The sequence below is a fragment of the Syngnathus leptorhynchus genome, chromosome 2, assembly GCF_054491065.1.
Source record: "Syngnathus leptorhynchus isolate UIUO chromosome 2, UIUO_Slep, whole genome shotgun sequence".
NCBI lineage: Eukaryota > Metazoa > Chordata > Actinopteri > Syngnathiformes > Syngnathidae > Syngnathus > Syngnathus leptorhynchus.
The window spans coordinates 5,856,579-5,883,932 of record NC_141196.1 but is presented as its reverse complement, the minus strand read 5'-3'; the positions used below and the strand labels follow the sequence as shown (position 1 = coordinate 5,883,932).

At 45.4% G+C, this 27,354-nt stretch overlaps 4 protein-coding genes across 6 annotated transcripts; all 4 read left to right on the top strand.

Annotated features, from left to right (window-relative positions):
• Positions 1 to 439: 439 nt before the first annotated feature.
• On the top strand, positions 440 to 8,993 carry canx (calnexin). Of its 2 annotated transcripts, none has more exons than XM_085906592.1 (15): positions 440 to 502; positions 2,787 to 3,014; positions 3,096 to 3,169; positions 3,445 to 3,503; positions 3,573 to 3,714; positions 3,794 to 3,875; positions 4,369 to 4,561; positions 4,622 to 4,811; positions 4,901 to 5,014; positions 5,098 to 5,254; positions 5,798 to 6,013; positions 6,437 to 6,556; positions 6,643 to 6,754; positions 6,835 to 6,986; positions 7,441 to 8,993. In XM_085906592.1, the coding sequence occupies exons 2-15, from the start codon at positions 2,790 to 2,792 to the stop codon at positions 7,498 to 7,500; spliced, it is 1,896 nt and encodes a 631-aa protein (XP_085762718.1). In that variant the 5' UTR covers positions 440 to 502; positions 2,787 to 2,789; the 3' UTR covers positions 7,501 to 8,993. The 2 variants fall into 2 exon arrangements, with proteins under 2 accessions (XP_085762718.1, XP_085762719.1); XM_085906593.1 differs by having other exon boundaries at positions 441 to 502; positions 7,444 to 8,993.
• Positions 8,994 to 9,482: 489 nt separating this feature from the next.
• Positions 9,483 to 19,157, top strand: maml1 (mastermind-like transcriptional coactivator 1). 2 transcript variants are annotated; one of them, XM_085906591.1, is made up of 6 exons: positions 9,483 to 9,863; positions 10,542 to 10,863; positions 12,759 to 14,087; positions 14,927 to 15,166; positions 15,460 to 15,589; positions 17,391 to 19,157. In XM_085906591.1, exons 2-6 carry the CDS (start codon positions 10,549 to 10,551, stop codon positions 18,281 to 18,283), a joined length of 2,907 nt encoding a protein of 968 aa, XP_085762717.1. In that variant the 5' UTR covers positions 9,483 to 9,863; positions 10,542 to 10,548; the 3' UTR covers positions 18,284 to 19,157. The 2 variants fall into 2 exon arrangements, with proteins under 2 accessions (XP_085762717.1, XP_085762716.1); XM_085906590.1 differs by having other exon boundaries at positions 9,483 to 10,863.
• An 86-nt stretch (positions 19,158 to 19,243) lies between these two features.
• Positions 19,244 to 20,077, top strand: ltc4s (leukotriene C4 synthase). Its single transcript, XM_085906597.1, has 5 exons — positions 19,244 to 19,343; positions 19,446 to 19,545; positions 19,606 to 19,676; positions 19,742 to 19,823; positions 19,905 to 20,077. The coding sequence occupies exons 1-5, from the start codon at positions 19,289 to 19,291 to the stop codon at positions 20,023 to 20,025; spliced, it is 429 nt and encodes a 142-aa protein (XP_085762723.1). The 5' UTR covers positions 19,244 to 19,288; the 3' UTR covers positions 20,026 to 20,077.
• Positions 20,078 to 21,182: 1,105 nt separating this feature from the next.
• On the top strand, positions 21,183 to 26,630 carry ccdc69 (coiled-coil domain containing 69). The gene is made up of 10 exons (XM_085906595.1): positions 21,183 to 21,302; positions 21,798 to 22,066; positions 23,727 to 23,772; positions 23,906 to 24,114; positions 24,193 to 24,280; positions 24,513 to 24,586; positions 24,664 to 24,765; positions 24,835 to 24,954; positions 25,033 to 25,130; positions 25,333 to 26,630. The coding sequence occupies exons 2-10, from the start codon at positions 22,046 to 22,048 to the stop codon at positions 25,493 to 25,495; spliced, it is 921 nt and encodes a 306-aa protein (XP_085762721.1). The 5' UTR covers positions 21,183 to 21,302; positions 21,798 to 22,045; the 3' UTR covers positions 25,496 to 26,630.
• The last annotated feature ends 724 nt before the right edge of the window (positions 26,631 to 27,354 follow it).

Here is a 27,354-nt window from a genome sequence, read left to right as displayed (position 1 = left end):
ACAAAGTGATAAAAATACTACCTTCCCCAATAATGAAAAATAAATATGCGAGACTATCTGTGCTGATAACGACACAATGTTATCAGCTTCAATCGCAAACCCTCGTTTTATCAGATTTTGTTTGTATGGTATTTTATATTCTTGCAGAAGCACAAGCACGAAAAAGAATTAAACTTAATAAAGCATTAAAAAAAAAAAAAAAGAACGTAACAAACATCCGACCTACTGCTTGGCATCATTGCCATCTCGGCCAATCCGGGCCGTCCACGAGTTGCAGCTCCCAAGCGACCAATCGGCTGTTGACAGTTGACAGGAAACGCCAGAATGTCCCTTTCTTGACCAATCAGCAACAGGCGAGGGCGTTCCCTGCCATTCTCCATTATTCCCACGTGATTGTAGACGCCAGTTCTCAAGCAGGCGGTTGAGGTGAGTTCACATGTCGAATAAATGTCATTTACTCGCTGTATGCGCTCGACATGTACTATTTAAAGTGTTTCTCGATGTAAGCTTTACATATGTCCCCTAAATGCGTGTTTTGGAGTGGTGGAAGATTGTTGAGTTGTGGGCGTTCTGTCGAGAAGCCAAGTGAGGTTAACCGGGCTGGCCCGCTAATGCTAGCGTGCGTGTTAGCCGGTCGTGTAGCTAGTTATCCAGCTACCTGTTAATGGTTAGCTACTTTAACTTATTTACGTTCACTCGAGTTCGGATGAAGCTTTGTTAACTGTGCTGGCAGTTCAATGGCGATGAGGTTAGGCTAAGCTAAAAGGGGAGGTGATCGCTTTAGTTCCGGCCGGTGCAGCAATCGGTCAATTTTAAACAATAATTTGCACTGTATAGATGTAAATGCTTTTGCGGGTAATATTTTGGTGGATATTTTATTTAAACTTGGCCCTTTGAATACCCGTGTAAGAATAAAATAAAAAATCATAATTCAAGTTAGAATACACACGCACACTCTAAATAAACAGTCAATATTACACGTCCATCATGAAAGATTTATGTACAAAAGTTAAGTCACGGAATCTAATGCATCAATTACAAAATGTAAGAATTTATATGGTTACGATATTAAAAAATTAAGATTTTATTCACTTAAATATCTTTTTTTTTTTTAGATCCACAAATATTTCTACGATTGAAACGTTTTTCACTTAAATATATCTTGTTTTTTTTAAATCCACAAATATTTCTACGATTGAAACGTTTTTTTTTTTTTAATGTTGTGGGTGTATTATTGATTATTTGAAAAATTGTAATTGCGCTTTTGTTGAACGTCTTTGTGGACATGTGCACTTATTTTTAAACGAATGCCTTGTCAAGAGATCCACGCATGTTTCAAACGATTACGTGAGTGAAGACCCGTCCCTCCTGCGTCCGCTAGGAGGCGACGTTTCTGTGTCCACTGAACTGAAATAAGTCTTTTAAACTGTTGAATTGGAAAAGAGCTCTTCCTCTGTTATGCGTTTATTTAGCACAAGTTGGGGAAACAAAATACCACCTTCATTTGTTTTGGCCTGTTACTAGAAACATTCTGCTGATGCGATGTTGCAGAAGAAAGGTAGCTGCAAAAAAGAGATGGGAATTCAAAGATGTTTTCAATTTATAGACAAAATAATCTGGCAATTTGAGGAAATGAAATGGGAACCGTTTGTGATTTATAATTTGTAAAATGGTTGCTAGAAAATCAGGCTGGTCCACGTGTGTATCCAGCCTGTCTGGTGCATCTGGTTCAGGCTGATCAACATGCACATTGATGCCAGGAAACTCGGATATTTGTGGAAAATAAAAAATAAAAAAAGTGATCTTGTTCTTTGAAATCCTTTAAAGGGTTTGGTTGATTTCAATTTCTGGCTAAGTGGCACAGATGTCTAGTTAAGCTATTTGGTATGTAGCAGCTAGTGGCCTTGTAACCGCAAACGTTTACTTTACCTTTACCTTTAGCGACATGGTAGTGGCCATTTTGGTGGGGACAAGCTTTGCACCCAAGGTTATGCATGCTCATTGAAAATCAATCAGAACCTGCTCTGATTACTTTTACTATGCCTGCATGTCAATTTGGAGAGAGAAACACAGCTTTAAATGAACGATAATATTATTAATTAATTGGGGGGCCAATTAGAGAAGACCTCAAAAGCTTTGGATTGTGGACCACGCCCCCATTTTATAAAAAAAAACTCACACAGACACACACACTAAAATGGGCGCTCATGTGTGCCAGATGGCTGGTATGCTAAGATAACGGCTACATTCCTTTTGCCAATCTCACTAATCCATTAACCTGATTAGCGTCTGTGGGCTAATAAGCAAATTTTAGGTCACCACCGCCGTCTTTTTACAAATTCTTTGATGGTCATGTGACCTTCGACCCACAAAAGCCACCATCTTAGATGTGTGTGTGTTTGTGCAGGCACGTGCATCTCTCCTCTTGTTTTTGTGTGAGTGTTTGGAGCTTTGCGTGCGTTTTTGTGCTAGTGTGTCCTACTTTGTGTGTGTGTGTGTGTGTGTGTGTGTGTGTGTGTGTGTGTGTGTGTGTGTGTGTGTGTGTGTGTGTGTGTGTGTGTGTGTGTGTGTGTGTGTGTGTGTGTGTGTGTGTGTGTGTGTGTTTTAGTGGTAGTGCGTTTGTCTGTGTGCGCTTGTGTGTGTATCCCATAGTGTGGTGATGTCACAAGGGTAACTTGTGTGTCCTGTGGGTGCTTAGTTACCGTGACGTTCATCCAGCGCCATAGTAACATGAAACGCGCGTCATAAACAATGCCTTTGATCTCATTGCGGTATCTCGTGTGCAGACGATGGATCGTACGGTGTGGTTGTTAGTTGTTTTGGCAATGGGCGTTCTCTGCCTGAGCCTGGCGCCGGCATGTGGGGCCCACGACCCTGACGAGGACCTCCTGGGCGAGGACATGGACGTTGAAGATGAAGACCTGGACATGGACATGGACTTGGTGGGAGCCGACGAAGAGCCAGAGGACGACCACGACACTCCGGCGCCTCCCAAAACCCCGCCCGTTCCCAAAGTAAGCCACTTGCCAATTGGCCGCTTGTCGCTTTTGATGTATGTTGCGTTCGTGTCATGATGTCGTGACACGTCGGTGCAGGTGACCTACAAAGCTCCGGAGCCAATGGGAGAACACTACTTTGCCGAATCTTTTGATCGTGGAACGCTGGACAGGTAAGCGGCAACTTAACTGGACTATTTTATTTTTATATCGCGGACCTAGATGGAATATGCCTCGGTTGCAATTTTGGAATCACTCATCATTCCGGGAGCATCAGTGGTGACTTGAGGATGAGTCTGTTGCCGACATTGCTCTTAATGCAAAACATTTTCAAACAATTATTAAGCGTCTTGTTCTCACGCTGGAACTCCAAATACGTCTTCAACAAAACGTGAAAAGATGTTTTCACGCCGACTCTTGACTGACTGGCTGTCAATCATCTTCTCAGCTGGGTGCTGTCCATTGCCAAGAAGGAAGACACAGATGATGACATCGCCAAGTATGATGGTGGGTGTGCGGCACACACTTGATGTTGATGACAATGATGATGATGATGACGGTGACCATTTCGTATAGGCAAGTGGGAGGTAGAGGAGATGAAGGACAGCAAGCTTCCCGGCGACAAAGGTTTGGTTCTCAAGTCTCGTGCCAAACATCACGCCATCTCTGCCCTGCTGCTGCGACCATTCACTTTTGACACCATGCCACTTATCGTTCAGTAAGAAAGCGCACACTTGGAAAATGCTTGCTCATCGTTCGGTATTGTGACTATGTTTTGTGTGTGTGTGCGTGTTCAGGTACGAGGTGAACTTCCAGGCCGGCATCGATTGCGGCGGTGCTTATGTGAAGTTGCTCACTCAGACTCCTGAACTGGATCTGGTCAGTCTCTGCGCACATTATGGCTCACATGTTACATATTAGGCCAGGGATCTTCACTAAAAATTAGCTTGTAAGGAATTTCTTAGGGCAAACGTCCAAACCTCAAAATGTTTTGCAGTTGACCCAACAAACTATATCAGAGTGGCACATTTTCCTTTTCACATTTGTGGTTTTTCCAAATGCGATAACAAATGAAATCTGTCTTTACCCTAGATAAAAATATTTTATTAATCCTACTAAAGGAAGACATGTGTTTTCCCTTAAGACAAAAATTCAAACTTTGTGTTAGTCACACAAGTAGACCTTGAGAAAACTAGCAAAAGTACTCATCTTCCCTAAGAACAAATTTTAAAGTCAATGTCATCAACTTTATTGATTTTACATTTTAATGTAAAGAAAGTGGAAACTCACATAAATTCAAATCCCACTCTGTGTACATACATCTTCTAAGTACCTACTTTTGCCTGTGTCTGAAATTTGTGTGCGTGCGCAGGCCCAGTTTGTGGACAAGACGGGGTACACCATCATGTTTGGACCGGACAAATGCGGAGAGGACTACAAGCTGCACTTCATTTTTAGACATAAGAATCCCAAGACAGGACAATACGAGGAGAAACACGCCAAGAAGCCCGACGCTGATCTGCGCACATACTACACTGACAAGAAGACGCACCTCTACACCCTCGGTTAGTTGGCGGTACGTGCACGCAGCGCAGGCACTTGACTGACTTGCGTGCATCCTCTAGTGCTAAACCCCGACAACACGTTTGAGATGCTGGTGGACCAAACGGTGGTGAACAGCGGCAGTTTGCTGACGGACATGACACCCCCAGTCAACCCCACAGCCGAGATTGAGGACCCAGATGATCACAAGCCCGAAGACTGGGACGAGAGACCCAAGATCCAGGACCCGGATGCCACCAAACCTGAAGACTGGTCAGTAAAGATTTACTGGAACCGAATCTTCTTGGTTGCAGATAAAACAATTTGGATTCATTTTTTTTTTTATGTTGGCACGCACACAGGGACGAGGACGCTCCGGCTCAGATTCCCGACGAGAATGCGGTCAAACCTGACGGCTGGCTGGACGACGAGCCCGAGTACATCGGAGACCCCGATGCGGTCAAGCCCGAGGACTGGTGCGTTGCGGGGGGGCCGATCAAGTTGAACAATTGCTGCCGTTTTTCCACGTGCAGCGTTTGAGCATGTGTTTCTCCATCAGGGACGAGGACATGGACGGCGAGTGGGAGGCGCCTCAGATCCCCAACCCGGCCTGCGAGGCGGCCCCCGGCTGCGGCCTCTGGAAGCGTCCCACTATTGACAACCCTGACTACAAGGGCAAGTGGAAGGCGCCCATGATCGACAACCCGAACTACCAGGTGACCTTTCAAACTGAAGCTGTAGCATCTCTTAGATTAGATGAAAGTTGTACTTTGTCGCCATCTTGTGGCATCTTGCCATCAAGGAACTGTTGGAGTTGAGGAGTATAACGTAAACAAAAATACTTTTGCCGCCATCACACAAGGAACTGTTGGAGTTGAGGAGTATAAACAAAAATGATGCTTTTGCTCCCATCACACTTCATAGGAACAATGCAGGAATTTCAGTTAGACAAAGTAGTGCTTTGTCGCCGTTGGGATTCGGAGAATTTCAGTTAGACAAAAGTTATTTTTTGTGGCGTCTCAGTTCTGAGGCTCTATGTTGGTGTTGGCTTCACGTAAACTAAATGTGTGCGTTTCCACCATTTTGGGGCATCTCTTTTCCGTGGGGCGCTATGTTAGATCTGAGGAACGTCAGGTAGACCTCATGTCCACTAATGTCACCTACTCCCGAGTCCTGAATTGCTACGTTGGGAATTCTTTGGAGGAACTTAAATCCCCACAGTTTCATTATTGTGATGTGGCTGCGCAATAATCCCACAGGGCATTTGGAAGCCTCGCAAGATTGCCAATCCGGACTTCTTTGAGGATCTGCACCCGTTCCGGATGAGCGCTTTCAGCGCTGTGGGCCTGGAACTGTGGTCCATGACGTCCGAGATCTTCTTCGACAACTTCCTGGTCACTGACGACCGCAACGTGGCTGAACGCTGGGCCAACGACGGCTGGGGGCTCAAGAAGGCAGCCGAGGGTGCTGCTGAGGTACCCAATCCGCCGCTTTTATCCAAAATATAGATGACTTGTGAATTCTCTGAAAAAACACTTTTGAGCGTTGTTTTTTTTATGGGGGGGAACACATTTGTTTTCCAGAAACTTCAAAATTTTTGATTTATTTTTTACTTTATAAAAATTTATTAGCAAGCAGTATGTAGCTATTATGTGGTTGGAATTATTATTATTTTTTTTTAGAAATGTGATTTTTGCAAAAAGTCACACTGTGGAAAAAGTGTTTATTTTATTGTTGTTTTGTAAAATGCAAGTGCTTCGTGAATTTTCAACTTTTTGAAGGGGGAAACAAAACATTTTAACTTAACATTTCTCCAATATGTCGACTTATAAACTGAACTTTTTCCAATGAGTTGAGCTGGCCTCCCTTTAACGTAATTTTCAATGTTTTTGGGGCAGCCGGGCCTAGCGGCTCAGATGATGAATGCGGCAGAGGAGCGTCCTTGGCTTTGGGTCGTCTACGTGCTGACTGTGGCCTTGCCTCTTGTCCTCATCTTCGTCTTCTGCTGCACCGGCAAGGTAAGGAATACGCACTCACGTTAAGGAAATGAACTCTCTCCTCCCCCGATGATTTCATGATGGCAATGACGGTTGTGCGAATGCAGAAGAAGAGCGAGGCCCCAGCGGCGGCGGCAGACTACAAGAAAACGGACGAGCCTCAGCCTGATGTGAAGGAGGCTGAAGAGGAGGCCCAAGAGGAGGACAAGAGCAGCGCAGGTCTCATGGAGCACCAAGCAAATATGACCTTTAGCTTTTCTCCTTTGTGCTGGCATGACTCGGGGTGTGGTTACGTGCAGATGGCAAAGGTGACGGCGAGGAAGAGGCCAACGATGAAAGCCCCGCCGACAAAGAGGAGATGGATGGTGACAAGGAGGAAGAGGACAAGGAGGAAGAGGACAAGGAGGAAGAGGACAAGGAGGAAGAGGACAAGGAGGCGTCCGTTGAAGAGGTGAACAAAAACACAATGGAATCATTTGGACATCCTGCTGGTCAGCAAAAAAAAAAAAATCTGTTTAATTAAAATCCTTAATTCACATTCTGTTGTTTTCCCCCTTGAGCTTAGCGAAAATGATGAAGCAAAGTAACTTGGTTGAACCTGTAACATGACCTTTTTTGTATTTCTATTTAAAGCCAGTCATCAAAACTGACAGACGTAGCTTGGCAACCCAGTTGCACTTTGAACTGCTCAAACCGCTCAGAAAATCTTTTTCAGTAAATGTCATGGTGGTCCGCGGTAGCGCGGTCTTAAAAAGTAAAACGTTTTAACAACCAGCTCGGGTTGTTCCCGCCTGCTGCTCGATGACTGCTAGAATAGGCTCCAGCACACCTGGGAGTCCCGTGGGGGACAAGCGGTATGGATGATTTTGTTATGGCTTTGACATCACGCATTTCCTCTGTGCCAGAAGTTGGAGGATGACGTTCTGCGGAGATCTCCCAGGAACAGGAAGGTCAGAAAGGACTGATCAGTCTCAAGCCGCAGCCTACCTCCCTCGCTGTATACCCCATCCCCCCCTCGCACCCATTCTCGGCCTCTACGCAGAAACGGGTGGGAAAAGAATGAAAGCGCCAACAATTCCAGTGCTGGCAGGACTGACTTTGACAGAAGTTTTTTTTTTTTTTTTTAATTATTATTATTATTATTAATATTTTTATTTTGAAAGAGATTATCCAAGTCCATTTGCGTCTTCCTGCATCATTCCGAAACAAAACGTCAGCGCAGACCCCACCCAACCCGCTACACCGTCAGATGGACAGTCGAACAACATTTGGGATGCTGTCGTACACTTGTTATTGCTATCAAATGATTGAAATGATCAGAAGCAGCCATAGTTGGAATCTAATTGGGTAGTTCATCATCTGGCAGCCATTAATTAATTAGCTTTCTAATGATCAGCACTTGGGGGGGGGAAAAAAGTCACAAAAGGTGCTTCAACAGTTTGTTACTCCTGCCAACATAGTCGAAGAGCTTGTCATTGTCCTTTGTAAGATTATACATCACTGGCATAGATAAGTGAATGAAACATTAATTGGAGTAAATCTAATTGTTTTCTTGACTTTTGCCTCAAGTTTTGATTTTCATTTCAAAACATTTGAGGAAGCAATTTCCTTGTACTCCTTTTGTTGACATCACAGTTCTGACAGTTCATCATGAGATTGCAATCAAATATGAAGGTTGATGTTCAAAGACTAGTTTTTTGTTTTTAAATATTATTTGATCAATCCTTTTAACGTAGAACTGCACTGAACAGGAAGAGGCTGAGTCACATCCTGTTTTGAAGCGTCGCTCTCTGTCAGTGCGTCTGTTTTCTTTGCTACTTAGTTTAGCCTTAGCTGTGGAACTTGAGTCAATTTCTTTTGTTTTTGATTTTGTCTTCACTATCAGCTTACTCATTCACTGTCGTCGAAATTTTAGGTCTGTTTAGGTCCCGCTATATAAATATCTCGATATAGTGAGAGGGGAATGATATTGTACAGTTTCTGCGTTAAGAATGATTGACTCAGTTCTGATTCCCTAATCAATGTTTTGATTTTATTATATGGGACCTAATATAGTGATAAGGGAGTGGGGAATGATTTTGAACAGTTGCTGCATTAAGAATCATTCACTCGTTCCTGACTCCCTAAACAATATTTTGATTTTATTATATGGGATCGAGATTGATCCTAAAGTCTTTGGTCCACTAGCATTGTCATCAACATGATGACGCTGCCTGCTAACACAGTAAGGTCCACTTGCTAACTGCTCTTTTTTGTTTGTTTTTTTATTAATATTATTGATTTTTTTCATTTTTAGCATTTTGTGTTGAAACTATAGCGTTGGCCCCGCCTCTTCCTGCTGTACACGGGGCGTGGCAAGCAAGCAAGATGCCGCCGGTAAGGTCCAACTTTGACTAGAAATACTGTGACAGATGCTGATGTGTGTTTTGATGAATAAAAAGGCCAAACGGAACATAAACTTCTGATTTTATTATGGCTGTTTCACATCGATGTGGATATGTGCTTATCAACATAAGATGCCTAAAATGGCTCTTGTGTTGGCTAAACATCAGGGCAATAGTTTAGTCACTTTACAAAGTAGGTAAAACCTGGAAAAATACAATTACCGTGTACAAAAAGAAAAACGTGGAAAAAGTTAAAATTTTCATGATTGAAAAAAAAATATGCACAACAAATAGTTTTTAAAGAAGTTTGTAAATAAGCAACAAAAACTTAACATGCATTATACTACAAGTATTTCCAGGAGGAAAATGTAGCTATCAAAAAAAAAAATCATTCCCAAGTACTGTGTAATATATTTAAAATTACTTAAGAAATAAGTCACAAAAAGCTGTGATCCTTCATGTTAATATTAAAAAATAAAAATCAATTACGCATTCGCACAGCGCCCCATCCATCCCCGTTGTGTACGTATCACCAGCAAGGGGGCGGGGCATATGCGTTACTCTCTTCTAGCGAGAAAAAAAAAAGAGAAAGTTACCAAAATGGCGGCGTCAGTCTACCCGTCCTTTGGAAAACAATAGACGAGCACTTGCGGGGCCACGCGCAGCCCTAATCCGGGGGGAGCACCGTCAACCCGCAGCGACCACTTGATAACCAGGCCGCTCCGAGTATGCTTCGTTAAGGCGCTTACTAACTTTGCCAGGCAGGCAGCCCCCCGAGTAGAGCTAGCCGAGCATCTAGCCTAGCTACACTGAGGGAGGGAGGTAAGGAGGCGGGCGGGCGGCCGCGGGAGGAGGCGGTGAGCAAGCGGCCAGGCGAGTGGATGATCAGCTGTTGCCTCAACAGATGCTGTAAAGAGAGCGCACGGCCCAGCCCCACGTTCACAGTAAGTCCTTTTGATAAATGCGGACAATGTTGTCGTAGTGCCCGAAAAGAAAAGACCACCATTTTGTACGCCAGTGGAGCCGGAAAGGCCTCCGAAGTTGGCGAACAAAAAAGTCCGCTCAGAGTCGCGGAGTGGCTTCGCTCGCGTTAGCTTAGCAGCCAGCTAACATTCATCAAGCGACTTAAGTTGCCACCGAGTTGATATGAAATCGCCCCCTTAAAATCATGCCCCGTGCCTGGTGAGCCCATTTTGGCAGAGCGGCCGCTTCGTTTGCCACTTTTTTTCGGCCGTGCAACTTCTAGCGAGTGCAGGAATGTGCTAGCATGTAAACACAACAGAAATGTTGCTAATGCGCTAGTTAGTTAGCTTTGTGGACAACTTGGACGCGGCTTCTCGGTTCCCCATTCGCCGCTACTCCACATAGCATCTCATTCTCCTCACCGGGCCAAGAGGTCGGACGGCTGACCGGCGGTGACCGAAGGCCGTAAACCTCCAATGGAGCCAGCAGCACGGCTGGCTTTGTAAGGGTCCAGAGACGGGCGGAGGAGGGGTTACGGACGCCCGTAGTCACAAAAAACGAGAACCACAGACAGCGTTTTATGGACCTAACCTGAGCCCGCAAGCTTTTTTTTTTTTTTCCCAATTGATGATGGCGGATTTTGTTACACCGCGACACAGCGCGGTGATGGAGCGGCTGCGGCGGAGGATTGAGCTCTTCCGGCAGCATCACAACAGCTGCGAGAGACGCTACGAGGCTGCCGCGCTGGAGAGCCTGGAGCTGGAGAGGCAGCAGACCCTCGCCTTGCACCAGCGCTGCCTGCAGGCCAAGGCCAAGAGGTCCAATAAGCACCGTCAGCCCCCGGCTAGTGCCGGGGATCAGGCCGGACAGAGGGCACCCGGAGTCGGCAGTGGCGGAGGAGGTGCTGGAGCAGCCAGCGTGGAGCTCGGCGACGGCAGCGGAGCAGTCGCCGAGCAGAGCCGGAACAGCACTCTCATTGCAGTGAGTCCAACACTACCGCAATCAGCATCACTACTGCTACTACTACCACTACTAATGTTATTACAACCACTATTACTACCAGAACGACGTCTACTTGTGCTACTACTAAAACTCCTACAACTACCGCTTGTATACTTCCTACAACTACTCCTCTACCATCACTCTAATACAAGTACTGCTACTACTATGACTACAACAACTGCTAGTACTAGAACTACGACTCATATTAATTACGACTTCCAAAATGTAGTAAATGAAACCCTCCATGACTAGAGAGAAAAATGCACGGATGCCAAACGTAGAAACTAACTCAATAAATTGGATGTCCTCAGAGTAGAGGCATTTATTCTTGTTCGGAACTATACAGAAGTTAAACTGCTTGACAAATTAATCATTTTCAAGCCTTGCACGCATATCCACAACATGGCTCACCCAAAAGTGTCTGTAAATGCAACCTGGTAGTAGCATCATCTCTTGTCAGAATATAGTAGAATGACATTCTCAGATTTGATCTGAGCCAAAAGACTTTGATTCACCTTTTGCATTTTCCATGCCCACTGTAATCCTCATTCGAGTCGCCGCTAATTTTTGCGCAGATTTAAGCTTCTATCATATAACACTCATAGACCATAGAAGTGTAGAGACTTGTGTAACAATAGATGGAAATGGAGATGGAAGAGCAGTCAAAATAAAATGTGAGCAGTTCAACCTTAGCATTCCATCCAAGCGCCATCATGAATATTTGACATTTTTGTGCCAGAAAATAGAGCAAGCATGAACGAAAGGCATCCTTTAGTTGTTGATTCATTTGCTCATGTTATTTTAAAATATTCTGACGATCGATCAATATAAAGTTTTTTTTTTAACCTGATGAATCGGATTTAAAAAAATAAAAAAAAAAGGAATTTCTACAATTTCTTCCAAAATCAGGATATGCTATCAATTTAACAGTGCAGAAAATGTGCGAACAAATACTAAATGATTATTCGGTCGGTTGTTGGGGTCATCGGAAAATTGTCCAAAATGCTGTTGCCCCTCTCTGCAGGTTGCTTCTATGGCAACCGAGGGGCGGAGTAATACCAGAATTTCAAGTTCTGAAACTTCAATCGCTCGCTTGTTCAGCTCTGTTTGACTCACCAAAAGCGCACAGACACACATATACACACACACACACACATATACACACACACACACACACGCACACACACACACATTTGTTGCTAGCCCACTTGTCACATGACTTGATGTTGACAGCTGAAGGGGGAAGATTGTTCCTAGTTATTCACATGTATAAAGTCAATAGTGACAAGGCCTCGGCGAGTGAGTGAGTGAGTGAGTGAGTGAGTGAGTGAGTGAGTGAGTGAGTGAGTGAGTGAGTGAGTGAGTGAGTGAGTGAGTGAGTGAGTGAGTGAGTCCACTAGTGGAGGAAGCAGTCTCCCTTGTTTGTGGTGCACAAGATGGTGCCCGTCCCTTAATGTGACTCAATTTGTACTTCTGAAGAGCTTGTTCATATTTAATTTCTTAATGCCTTTCTTAATGATTTGGGTGAAATCAGCCAATCATATTGTAATAAATGGGAGTCTTTATCACTACAAGGACAAGCATGTAGTATTAATAATGAAAGCTTGATGAAAACTAATACATGTCAATTTTTCAATGGAGGGAAATTTTGAAAATGTTTTTTCATTATTATCATCAATTAATAATAAAAAAAAAAACTTGATTATGTCGCAAACCTTGCTGGTTTTTTTTTAACCCATAACCTGCAAAAAAATATTTATTTTAGCCAAAAACGGACAGATTCAAAGTATTTTGATTCAATTCATTGGAGGAAATTGATTTCATTCAAAGTCCTTTTGATGTATCATGTATGCCGTTTTTGGTTTGCATTGCAGTTGCAGGAGACGGTGAAAAGGAAGCTGGAGAGTGCTAGTTCGCCTCTGAGCCGCGAGCAGGTCAACGGCTTCTCAGACGGCTTCCCGTCCAGTAAGAAGGCCTGTATGGATGCCGCCGCCAAGGCCAACGGCTCCCCCCTGGACTCTAAACTGGGCCTCGGCGATGCGCTGTCCTCCAACGGCATACACGGCCCCTCTGTTGAATTTACAGCTGATGGCGCCAAGGAAGCGGGAGCGGCTGACTTTCACCGCAAGGAGATGAAACAGGAGCCCGATGATATCCTGCCCATCATGCCGCCTTCAGCAGGAGGAAACAACAACAACAACCTTTTTCCGGACCTCAACTTAGACGAGCAGGTGTGGTCCGACCTGATGGATGAGCTCAACCGCACCGTGGACTACGAGGACATCCAGGACATCCTCAATGATGACTTTGAGGACCGCAAAGACCCTCTGGAGATGACTCCTAACTCGGGAAGCGCCAGCGTGGCGGCAGGCAGCAAGTCCTCCCAGAGTCTCCTTCCTATGGACCTGGGAAGTGTGAAAGCGGAGTTTTCCCCGTCCGCCTTCGAGCAGGACTCGCGCACCGGATCCCCTCACGTCCGCTCGGCGTCTTCTGGGCCTCCGCCTCCTCCTCACCCCACTAGCTCTCCGGCTGCTGTTTCATCCGCCTCCTCCCCAGCCGCACCCCCGCCCAGGCAGCACCCCCCGCCCCCCAACCACCTCCTCGCCAAAGACCTGTCCCCTGCCCAGCAACTTCAGCAACTGGCCGCCCAGCAGCAGCGGGCACAGCATCTCCACAGCCAGCTACAGCACAAACAAGCGGCGCCCCCCGGGACCAAGTTCCATGGACAGGGAGGCCCTCACGCACACCCTCCACCCTGGACGCAGATGGCCGCCCCCTCGCAGAGCACGATGGGGGCGGCGTTTGGCGTGGACAAGCCAACCACCCCCTCCTTGTACCCGCAGGACTTCAATTCCGGTGCACAGAAGCAGCGCCTGATGCCCGGCCAGCCCACCAAGGCCTCACCCAAGGCGGGGGCCAACAGCTACATGCCGGGGGCCGCCAGCCACCCCAGTGTGCTGGGCCACCCACCTCAGGGGCCACCTCTCAACCACCCATCCACGCCGGGGGCCCAAGCGGCCATGTTGAACTACAACAACACCAAGCCCCTGTCTCACTTTGAGGCTGGGCCCGGGCCACCCAGGCCCACCAACGGCCAGAACCAGAACAAGGCGGCTCTCCTCAGCCTGCTCAGACAGCAGCAGCAGCAAATTAAGCAGAAGAACAACATGAACTTTCGTCAACACACACTAACACACTCGCAGGTAACACACAAACATACATTTGGGATTTCAAACTTCAGCTAACTATTGGCCATATACTGTGAAGGTGTAACGACCAGTTCATTGAAAACTGATCAATAATGAAGTTGATCAAGAAATATTTTCATAACCAATTAATTGTGAAGAGGCCCTGTTGATCTTACTTTTGTCCTAATTTGTTTAGGACAGCCTTAATATGAAGCATCGAAATTACTCTGTTCACCATGTGGAACAGTTGTCAGTCTGTCATCCATCCATCCACCCATCCATACTTTCAAAGGTGGTCCAAAATGTCCATAAACAAGCTGGGGGAAAACATCACTCAAAATCGTGAGGGTTAAAAAAGTCAGACAAATTTCTGATGTGTCACATAAGATGCCTGCTAACAAGAGCCCGTGACTAACATTAGCTTGGCAGGTGAATGGGCAAGAGTGTCCGGCAGGTGACGCGAGACACCACATCCAGCTAGCAGTTTGAATGGGACTCATTTGACTTGAGTCAAAGTCCATCTGGGATTTCTTCTGTTTTGCTTCTCGCCACCTCCAACTGACACAAACAGGCACACACTCAGGAGCTCGTGCGTCCATGCAAATCTTGAATATTTTTACAAATTGCAAGGTAATTCCAATTGGACCTGAATTATTTATGATTTAACATCACTATATAGGTGACATTGAGGAAAAACAAAATATCACTATTGTTTATTGTGATTGTTTCTGGGAAAGTGTTTTGTCACTTGACTTCCGAGAGAAGTCGTGGCACTGCAGCAGGCTTTCTTTGCTGCGCCTGTACAGTTTGTCCTTTTGCAGACGTCATGCTCCGTCTGTGTCTTTTTATCGCAGGACCAGAACTCGTACCCGGCGCCTCCACACGGCCCCAATCCTGGCGGCGCCCTGACATCCACGCCGGGCGGCGGCACAATGGCGGCGGCGCCCGGGCCCAACGCCATTGCGGGTAACCACGGCAACACGGCCTACCTCGGCAGCCAGGCGGCGGCGGCACTCAAGCAGCAACAGCAACAACAGATTCTGGAGCAGCAAAAGCAGCAGTACCTGCAGAGACAGCAGATGATGGCAGAACAGGTCACTTTCCACTACATTCCCAACAAAGTGGCTCTCGGGCCTCCATTTCGCTGGCACTCACAAACTTTGCATCATTTCCACTTGGGACCAATGTTAGTATAGTAGAATAAGTCCATGTACAATTGAAAAATATATCAAACCAGCGTGCTCTTTAAACAAAAACTACATTTTATCTTGGTAAAATAACGCTAATTGGTGATGTGAGACATCTTAATTAGGACCAGTATGGGACTTTCTCACACTTCCGGCCACATGCTTGGTGACCAATCCCGGTGCGGTGTTGCGCTGTACAGGAGAAACAGCGTCAGCAGGACCAGCAGCTTCAGAGACACCTGACCAGACCCCCGCCTCAGTACCAGGACCAGCCGGGACAGACGGCAAATCAAAACGCTTTCCCACAGGCTCCCGTCAGCCAGTTTACAGGTCAGAAAATATTCACAAATTGTCAGTGTTTCTTTTTTTTTTCTCCTCAAATCCAAATGCATTTCTTTCTATAGCACATTTTCTCTTTCGTCAAATCTTTTTCTTGATATTTACAGATGGGTATAAAATAAAAATAAAAAGAGGGACAGGAAGGTCAGAACAAATCTTACAATCTTTTTTTTTGTATGGTTGAAGAGAACAACGGTGCTGTAAAACACGGAGTGACGTGACGTTACTCAAGATCCAAATATACCACACTGAGGATTGTGCAACAGTGAAAGAGACACACACCTGTTTTGAAATGATCATATTCAAAGTTAAATCCGCAAATACAGCATATCACAAAACTGTATTGGCTGTCACTACCGAATCATTTTAAAATCAATTATGCTCACAACTCTTCCCATGAATAATTGAGTCTCATAGTTTCATCACAAATATACGATGAACAGGGACTGCCAATTTTTTTATTTGGTTTTAAAAAGATTCCCATTGAGGGGTGATTGTCCACATTCCCATCAATGCCAAAACAACTTTCTTCTCGTATATACGGCGGATTACCAGAAAAGTCTGGACGCTCGCGAATAAAAAAGGAATTCAATGATGTGGAAGTGCCATATTTCATTATTTTAATATTGTATTCAAAATAGAACATGATAGACAGATCGAAGGATTAAATTGTTGAGTGTCACATTCACTTTTTATTCACAATTTTTAGAATGTGCCAACTTTTACAGAAGTTGTCTTTTACACTGTTGCCCTTCGATGGAGAGAGGCACATTTTGATGATCTTTCGCCGTATTCATAACATCTTCGAGTCCTATTCAAATTGTGCCCTAAATAGGACGTAATACACAAGGCAGCACGGTGCCAAAGTGGTTGGCACGTTGGACTCGTAAGTTTAAGTTTCGGGGTTTGAGTCTGGGCTCCAGCTTTCTTGGCGTTCTTCATGCATCCCAACAATTCCATCCACGTGTTTTTTTGGGAGCAGTACATAGCATACAAATGAGGGAGCGAGCTCATTTGCACACCATACACGGCTGTTTCGTCATTGACGTCAACATCACTTCTCCTTTTTTTTTTTTTTTTTTTAAATGTGTTGTGAAGGGAACAAAGTGTCAATGTTAACTGCATGGATTACACCACCACGTTGTGTCAATTATGAATGTCAATTATGAGCAACCATGGCCAAGACAAGTTTAATCATGGTGTGGATAAAAATTTGAACTCGTGGACTTTTCGGCTGATCACTATTTGGTGAAAAAGGATTCTGTAGCTGGAGTAGAACAGTTGGATGTGCTTTCAAGTGAAACAGTCACTAATCGGTGACCGAAAGTGGTGCCCATAATTGGGGTGTAGATGAGTTGAGAATAATCGCTCCTCTAGTTTAAAAACGACCTGACAAGTTGCGAGGATACACAAAGTTACCCCAAATGTTCTGAAAATGGGCAAAATGGTGATTCGCAAATATGCAGAACACTTTTGTGTTTAACTTTTTTTGTTAACACTGCAATGTTCCGGACATGGCTAACAAAATGACTGAATTATTTTTGGGAAAATGGTTTTAAAAAAAAGTCAGCCAAGCAATCAATTATTAAATTAGTTGCCAACTGTTTTGATAGACTAAGGGTTAGGAGACTTTATTTGCTTTAAAGTCATCCAGATTTCCCTGAATTTCAGCCTCTGAGTAGTCAATATCGTCAGATTTCTTGCCTCCTGCATGAGAGCAGACTGATTGTCTAACGATATGTAGGGAACGCCTTGTTGTGAATAACATGCATCATACTTTGTCCGCTTTCAGCTTCGTCACAGTCGCTGGCCAGCGTGTCTTCCATGGGAGGCCCCGCCCCGGCCGGCCAGCGCATGTTTCCTCAGCCACAAGGCATGATGGGACTCAACATGGCCTCCGGTGCCATGACGGCAAGCGGCGCTGCTCCGTCGGCGAGCCAAGCGGACCTCGGGCTGGCATCGTGCGGCGGGACTGGTGTGGACGTGCAGCAGGTGCTGTATAACAACATGAGCCTTCACCCGGGCGGTGGGCACGGGGCCCAGCAGCGCCAGCCCCTGTACAGGCACAACCTGCTGGCACAGCAGCACCTCAACAAACAGCCCAATGCTGCCGCCATGTTGAAGCAGCAGCAACAGATGGCTGCCGCCCGTATGCCCACCAACATGCAGGCCCCCCAGAATAGCGTGTGGCAGCAACAAACGTCGCCCGCTAATGCCGGTCTTCCCCCTAACACCTTCGTTGGTGGCCCCAATTCCTTCCACATGCAGCAGCAGCAGCAGCCTCGCATCCCCAAAATGGCCGCCACCACATTTACCCCCAACCCCACCGGGCGGCCCGTGGTGGGCATGATGCAGAGCGCCCAGCAGCGCGCACCGCCCAACCCTCAGAGCCTGGGCCCACCCCAGACTCAACAGCAAGCAGCTCAGAACCACCCGAACAATCAGAACGTCCTCCCTGACCTGGCGGTGTTTGGGGCTGCGACAGGTGGCGGGCGGCAGGGCCTGCCATGTAACCAAGGTTACCAGGTCAGCAGGACGGCCAATCAGCAGCAGCTTTCCTTCGGATACAATGCCGCTGCTGGGAGCTTTGCCGCCGAAAGCGACCTGGTGGAGTCACTGCTGAAGGGGCAGAGCGCCCATGAGTGGATGGCAGACCTCGACGAGCTGCTCGCCTCACACCAGTAGACGTCGATACCGCCGCGCTTTCTCGCCGCCATCGACTGGCAGAAACCCGCATGCGTCACCTGTCGCACCGTCGGTTTCCCGAGTAGGGTCACGTGACCGGTCACCTGATATTAGGTTTTGCCACATCACCAACGTGTCGTATGACATCACATATCAAATGTGTTGGGGTATGTCACTTGCGCGTCAGAGGACACACATGATGTCAGATATTACGATACGTCATGTGACACCTGTAACTTGGTGACATCTGATGTGATGCGTTATCTGACACAATCTGGGCCATGTGATGTGACATTCAGGTAATGCATGTGACACCACAAGTTCCATTATGTCGCATAACCCGTCGGACGACGTGCACCCAACAATGTTACGCGAGGTCACGTCTGAAAATGCCGCGTCACATGATGTCAAAACGTTTTGATTTTGACTCCACCCGGACCATATATTGTCGAATGCGTCAGACGTGACACCTGACACGTTCTTTGATGTGATGTTACATGACGCCACTTGTTACATGACATTTCGCATGATGCCTCGTAACACGCGCCGTTACATGTCACATGATTCCCGGGTGGACATGCCGGCTTTCTGGATGCGCTCTCACAGAAGTCGGATGGACAGATCGCTCCGACCGGAATGCATTGCCATTGGCCGATGGATGGGTGGAGCGTATCCGTCACCTCGTTTGTGTGTAAATGTTTCTAAATCTATTTTTTTGTATGTAACATTGCGATCTGGACATAGATGTTATTTTTATATATTGCAGACCATTTTTGTAAGTATTTTCTACTTTTGATATGTTTGTGTTAAACAAGAGGTTTATGACTTGTAAATATACTTCTTCCCCACAAACGCTTCCCGCGTATCTGTTTGTGAGGTTGCCCATATCTGAGCGTGTAATAAATTGCGTTGTAATAATTTACATACGTTGCCACTCGTACCCGCCCACTCAAAGGGCACCCGAGTATCGGGACCGTTTGCCAGTCCGGTCACTTCATCAACGTCATGGATGCGCTTGTGGGTCTAGCCGCCGTCACCGTGGCCGCCGTCCTGGAGCAAGGTGGGAGAGGGCGGCCATTTTATGTTGTTTCTGTGTTATTGTGTCATCTGAGTCTAGTTTAAGTCTTAAAATGTACGTGACACTGCCCCCTATGTATGGCAGCGTACTTCTCCCTGCAGGTGATAAGCGCCAGGAGGAAGTTCGGCGTTTCTCCACCGTGTACGAGTGGACACCCCCAATTTGAGAGAGTCTTCAGGGCTCAGTAAGTGAAAGATGACGTCACGCGTCGAACGCTACCTCCTAATTTGTGACGAACTTGCAGAGTGAATTGCTCCGAATATTTCCCCATCTTCATTGCCATCTTGTGGACATCCGGCGTCTTCTTCAGCTCAGGTGATGTGAGTAACGGTCTAGAGGCGCGCTGCTCGTGTGCTGAAGTGCCCGTCCGTGTTCCTCAGGCGCGTCTTGCGTGTGCGGCATGGCGTATGTGTTGGCACGTCTGCTTTACTTTCAAGGTTATGCCGAGTCGTCCCAACAACGGTCAGTTGACAAAGGTGCTCGTGTCGCCGTGACACCATGACTTGACAGTGGTGACGTCATGACCTTGTTTGTATTTGTCAGTTTGCGTGCGCTCTACGTGAGCGCGGGGCTCCTCTGGCTGCTCATCGGCTTCTCATGCGTCGGCGTTTTGGCGTCCTTCTGGCGACTTGCCGTCCACCACCTCTTCAACTCGGCCATCTAAACTGTTTGTCAGCTCTGTCTCAACCTCAGCGACCAATAAAAAAAAAAGGAATAGTCTCAATTTTCAGGAATTCATTTTCAGGAATTTTCATTCTAACGTTTTGGTACATGTAAGCTACTGGAACATGCAGTTTGATTCTTAAAATTGCGCCACAATATAAAATACTTTATGTCCGTCCATCCATTTTTTCTACCCCTTGTCCCCGCGGGGGTCCCGGGCGTGCTGGAGCCTATCCCAGTTGGTTTGTGAGGCCTGCAGGAATATTCTAGTGCATGGGCAGGGTCCCACATGAGATCAATTTCGTGAACTCAAATGTGATTGGAACCCTTATTTGAAATTATCCTCATATCACCAACAGGCGGCGCGGTGCCCCTTACAACTGAAGACCAACCAGCTCGTCCCCAGGAGCCTAAAGTCTCTCATGTAGCATCGATTTAAAAGTTTTTTAACTTTTCGCCCTGATGAATGTAAGAGATGTATTTGGCCATGTGCGTATTCTCCCTCAGAAATTTACTTCACGGGAGAATATGTCCGCAATTAAATAAAATCTATTTGATGACGTCAGGATCATCTGTCCTGACGCCGAACTATCTTTCTTGTGTTCGCATAAAGAACTTTTCTCTTCCTAACAACCTCAAAAATGCTGTGAACCAAATTTAAGTGAAAATCGGACCAAACCTAGAAGTTGGATTTGACCTAACTTCTTGGATCAGTTCAAACTTCAACCTAACAAGCATTTTCATGCATTTGGGACCACGGTTGGCTGAGCAGAAGAAATAAACTCTTTTTATTTTCTTTTGTTCACGACATGTGCACTTTTGGTTGTGATCAATATCGACGAGCTGTTTCACATGGCAACTCCCGAGAGGAATTCATCACGCGTCTATTTTGAACAGCAGTTGTTGTTATTCTGGGAAGCGTGACAAACTTTCCATGCAGGGAACAACAGCTGCTTGCTTGCTTTCTCGGCCGACTACTCAAATCATCATAATCATTTATGTATTTTTTTTTATTTGAAGAGCTGCGTCCTCAAAATATTTGTAGTAATGACCTGAAACCACTGGAGGCGCTCTTGACAGCTTGTCATCTTGTTTTTGATTGATTTATTTACTCTCTTTTTTTTCTGCCAAGGACAGGCAATGCCGAGTCAAAGTGAAAAAAATGAGGAAAAAACAAAAAACAAAAATTAAACAAACGGTACGACGACCCCGGTAACATACATGCGCACACACAAGGAAGAGAAGAAAAGGGAGGGTGGGGAAACATGTCCTTATAAGGTAGACATCTGTTCTGTTATCACCTGAATGTCCTACTGAATGTTTTGTGTCTATGTGTCATGGAATTACTGAGCTGTGCCTTATGTGTACTAGAAGGTTCTGCAAGAAAGCTTGTGCTGTGTCTCTGCTCTGATTGAGCAACTGTATCAATGAATAAGAGTATTTAAACATTGACTGACATGAAAAGTATAGAAATTAATAGGAATATTTACACATTGATTAAAATGATAGAGTAACTTATGGATGAATTAATAAGAGTATGTTCACATTACTGTTGCTTCCTCTTCACAATTTTTCAAAAGCACGGCCATTGTGGAGTAAAAAAATTTTGAGTGGTAAATAAGTTCAAACGCATACGCAAACAAGTTTTTTTTAACTCGCAAATACCTTCGAAAGTACATTTGAGGACGTTTTTTCAAAGAAATGTTAAATCCACATTGCTAGCTCTAGGCTTCAGTAGTTTTGCAATATTTGTAATGTTGGTTTTCTAAACAGTGTTTTCAATGCTGAGCGTCAACCCGTTGCGAGGCAGCCGAAGCTCTTTGCCCGCGGTGCCCCTGAACGCATCATCACGTCAAGCCGGGCAGCGGTGCTTTCAGGAACTTTGCTGAGGCTCGTGCAAAGTTAACGACGGTCACCCGGAGGAGTCGACAGAGTACGACGGGAGAGCAAAGCCCCTCGAAAGACTCTGTGGAGGTCGAGCGACGAACAGGACGACACAAGGCGAGGCGGCTTCAGCAGGCATGGGCTGCGGCCACAGTAAGGTGAGCCCCGCCGTGACCGGGGACCGAGGCCCACGGGCAACGTGCTTCCGAGCCGTGCAGACTTCCACTATGTACAGCCAACCAAAAGTCGAACGTTTTCACGGCAATATGCACGAACCGAAGAGAAAGTCACACAAAACAACAACAACAAAGAACACAAACTGGGCCATAGTGCAACTTTTACGACCGCACATCTGTTTTCAATCTGGCTCATGTTCGAAAACTCTTCGACGTTTTGCACGCAAACTCGCACAGACCCAAAGACGTCATCATCTCGTATCCCTTTGATTATAAAAGGGGTCCCGTTACTCGTTGAAGTGGTGATCACAAAATCGGAGAGTTTATTCCATTTTTGAAAATGACAAAAGCCTTCCAACGGGATTACGCCATAGCAGGCCCAAACAAGATCTTAAAATTGTCCAAACGCGTTTTTGATTGATCTTTGAATTGTTACATGACGTCATCGTCACGTATCCAATCAGTGACATTTAAAATTTAAACATGGAAGTGAGACATTGTTGTCCAGTCAGTGAAATGTGTATTATGTAATTTAAATATTTGTTGCATAAAGGAACCATAACATGTTGGGGGTTTTTTTTCTCATAATATTTCACTTCATTTTGTTAAATGCTGAATTCTAATGAGGGTCGCCTGTCCTAGCAGTCTTGGGCACTCTGGACTAAACCACTGAACCAATCATAGGGAGGGCACACTGGGTCAAACAACCACCCACACTCTCAATCAGACCTACGGACAATTTTTAGTGGTCAGTCGGCCTACCATGCATGTCGTTGGAATGTGGGAGGTAACCGGAATACATACAGTTGATTAAATATGCAAACTTTTTTTTTCTGTCAAATACTGTCATCTGTCACAAAACAATCCATAGGGGTGACACCTGAGAACTCTTTAAAATGATGCAGAAAAAAATCTTCACACAACATCATTTGTGAAACTGCTAACATGTCCCCTGCAAAGCACATCCCAAAACTGTTGATGACTTCCTGTCGCATATGTCTGCTCATTGTAGCCACCTCTGTGCGGTGTGAGAGCCTCTTATATAAATGGCAAAGCTGCGCGCGTAAGTCTTTTGGAGTTGCTCAGAATAGAAAGTGGTGCGTGGTCAACACTAAAATGTTTTCATCTCTTTAATTGGTTTAGTTGCTTGAATTGGTTTAGCAGCACAGACGTCCTTCGGTTGTCTAATGTGACTGGTTTGACACGCTCGCAGCTAGCATAAGTAGCAATTAGCATTCTGTTATGATGGTGGTTCATTTTTATTTCCAAGTTTTTCCGCTATTGTCAACACTGCCAGTGTTGTTGCAAACAAAGCAGTAATTCTACGTAGTGCTCCTTGGCGAAGATGTACTTTCATGTATGCAAGATGAATCGCCAAAACAAAACCCTTAAAAAGAAATTGGATAAGAGAGCAAAAGATGGAGGTTTCCCAACCTCAATCCTAAATATCGTAATTGTAACTTCACAATTGCAGCATGCATGACGTCACCCATCTGATTTCAGCTGCCCCATCTCCTCCTTCAAGCCACATTGTCATCGTCGGACCAACTCGGCAACTGCTGGCTGCGTCAAATGTCTTATTTTGCTTGATATTTTGGTGACTCTGCTAATGCGTTGTTTGGTTTGTTTGTCGACGTTGCAGAAGAAAACCAAGAAAGACGACAAAGGCAACAGGCGACAATGTAAAGGTAAGTGTTTGCTTTTGTGGCAGTGCGTGTCTTTGTTTGTGCGTCGACGTGTGTCTGTGTGCGCATTTGTGTTTGTGCATATGCTGCTGCTGTGTGTGGTGGTAAAGGAAGTGATGTCATTTTTGTCCCTCAGCGAAGCGTGCACGCTTCGAGCGATGCTGTGATAGTGTGGCTAACGCCAATGCTAAGGTGGCGTTGGAGAAGCATCTGGAACACTCTGAGTGGCAACTGAGGATCCTGAAGGAAGTGCTCTCGGCCAATGGCGCCTCAGAGAGGGCGGAGCTTCTCAAGGAGCACGCCGACGAAGAAGTTTGCACGCTCGTGCTCGCCATACTCGAAAAGGTGGCTCGACGCGCACAAGCGGCTGGCATGCTACGTGCTAAGTGGCTAACGTGGTGTGTGACTTTACTTTTTGTGAAGGTCAAGACGGAGACGTGTGCTCAGCTCAACGCCGTTCATCAACAACAGCGACAACAGATTGCACAGCAACACCAACAGCATATGCACGGTAGTTGCTCCCTGTTTGTGTGTGACCGCGGTGTTCGAGGAAAAACTCGTGCACTTACACTAATCTGCCAAATATTTTTTTTTTACATTATCTGGGTCACCCAAGAGGGCTTGATCTCAAATCTTTGTTTCATGCCTCAATGTTGAAAATGTGGGGAAACAATTCGACGAGAAAGTACGGTCTTCAGTTTTACTGTAATTTACCCCACCCCTAAGCATTTTGTCTCCTACAGAGGTTGAGCGAGCTCACGACGAGGTCAAAGTTCAACTGACGGAGAAATTTCATGTCAGCGAGAACCTTTTGAAGGTAACCACAGCAAGCATTTGACGCACGTGTGCACCGTGCTGGATGTCATCAGCCTGCTTTTGTGTGTGTATGCGGAGCTGGAGGTGAGCGAGTTGAAGGCAGAGGTGGAGCGTTACAACGAGCTAAAGAGGCGTGTCCAAGAATCCACCTTCAAAAAAGATCTACTCAGGAACATTCAGGTAAATGTGTGTGTGTCGTCATGGCAACCGGCCGCTTTCCGCCTCACCAACGACCACGAATCATGTCAGGCGCACGGCAGCCCGGGTGCATTCTGGGAGTCGGAGCAGGAGTCTTTGTTGTTCGTTATTGAGATGAAGAGCGAACGCCTCAGGGAACAAAACAGCAAGTTGCAACACATGGAGCAACTGGTAAGGCCTTTAAACTCGTGATTGGGAAGGTGCGCGTAATTCACGAGCGCATGATATTGTGGCTTTGACGGTCGACAGGCGGAGGAGAAGTCTTGCGCCGAGGATCACTTGGTGCAAACGTTGCAGCAAAACGAAGACTTGCGAGTTCGTCTGGACAGAAGTCAAAGCGTCCTGCAGTAAGTATACGCGTGACTGTACCAGATAGAGTACAAACGACACATGGAAGAATGTTGGGGTGTTAGCTTGACATGCTAATAGAATCAAATTTAACGTGCAACAAAAATATTTATGTCAGACAGACAAATGAGACTTGGGGTTTCTCTGGTGTCGGGACACTAGCACGTGCTAAGTGTTGTTTTTGTTGTTGTTGCTGTTCAGGCGCACGTGTCTTGAGCGTGAGGAGGCGCGCACGTCGTTGGAGCGTCAGCGTTTGTTCAATGAGACGTTAACGCAGGAGAAAGAGCAGCTGCTCTTCAAACTCAATCATAGAGATGCCTGCCCCACCCTCAACACGGCTGCTACTGTTGTCGCACCATCCTAATGGGCCCCAGAGGATTTTGGCCCCACCGTAGGCCCCCCCCCCTTAACTCCATTACAAAGTTTGACTATGCAAGTGCAACAGATGCTCTTTCTGCTTTTTTTTTTTTCAAAATACGGGAAGTCACAAACTGTTCAAAACTTCAGGAGTGCCTAATGCTGAGTCATAGGACTGCAATCTCTCGCTCAGCTTGCGGGAAAGCTAACATGTTAGCATGTAGATTTGTTTTAAAGTAATTAAAGGACGTTTGAGTTTACTGACACAATTCAGCATTTCCATATGCTCAAATACTACATGTTGATGTGTCATGTTAGCATGTAGCTTGTTCTAGTTGAGAACAAGCTTGTGTTTCTAGCGTGTTCTTGTGTGCAAATGCTACTTGTTGTCATGTGTTAAGCAAGTTGCTTTTTTCTAGTTAAGAACAAGTTTTTAGTTTTTAGCATGTCCTCAGGTTCAGATGCTGCATATTGACGTGAGTTAAAATGTCATATTGGTAAATTCACACCTAAAAATTTGGATCTGTAAATGTCAAATTTTTTAAATTAGCACAAAAAAAGAGCAAATTTGTCAGTGTTATTGTCTATATTGACGTCATGTTAGCATGTTAGCTACGAATTTTTCAATGTAACCACATAACGCTGAATGTCAACGTCACATGAGCACAAAGCTTCTTGTAGTTAAGAATGAGTTTTTGTGTTAGCTTGTCATGTTCAAATGTTACATGCTGGAGTGTCAACGTCACCATTAGCTTTTTCTTAAGAATCGGTTTTAGTGTTATTGTGTGTTGGTGTTCAAATGCTACATGTTAATGTGTCACGTTAGCATATCAGCACTTCAGTGGAAGCTGCTTATTTTATTCTACTGTTTTTTTTTTTTAAAGAATATGTTCTTGTACATTTATACCCAATTTTTTTTCAGGTGCTTTGTTTGCCAAAGATGCGATTTTTGTTGTGAAAATAAGAATTGTCGTCATGCACTCGCACTTTTATTTACATGTGTGTTCACTTTTTTTTTTTTTTTTTTTTTAACCATGGACTGAATTGTGGACTGACTTTTACCTTTAGGTACTGTGAGGTTTAACTAATCTTCAATAAAACAGGAAAACTCAAGCATATAATGACAATCGTGCAAAGTTATTGCGCAACAAATGAACATTTTCATTTTTAGTTGAGGAAAGATTCCCCCCCAAAAGCATCTTTTAGACTAGAGGAAATTATTGGAAGCCTTTAAAATATGTTTTAATCAGTTTATGTGTTGACAGTTGAGCCACTGGAGGGCAGCAGAGAAACGCTAAAGTTCTCATCCGTCAACGCGTATGACCCCCCTCCACGCACGCACACTCACAAACAGGAAGTCTACTTCCGGTTGCTGATTAATTAGGAGGGCGGGGCCGGGCCTAAGCACCTCCTTTGATTGGCAACCACAACGAGAATAGACGCTTGGCCTGGGGCACAAATGCTAATCACTAATATAGCTAAAGAAGCTGAAGTGGATCACACGGAGCTCCTTTTAGGGGCGTACTGAGGGAGGCGGCCCACTTACAGGTGGCAAAGGTTCTTGCACTCGGTACTCAGACACTTGCGTGATACTTTGTCTAAATAGAAAGACCGAGTTGTCAATGAATTTCACATGCTGCTACACAAAAAAAAAAAAAAAAAGGTTCAAAACATTCCACGAAATGAGATCTGGATCCAGTCTACGTTTTACCTACTTCCAAAAAATATTCTATCTAGATGCTTTTATTTCGTGAAGCCACTTTATGAAATAAAATTGGGTAAATTCAACATCTCGTTATTTTTCAGTGGCGTGTTTTTTGTTGTTGTTGTTGTTTTAGACGTGCACGTGACATCATGATTATTATT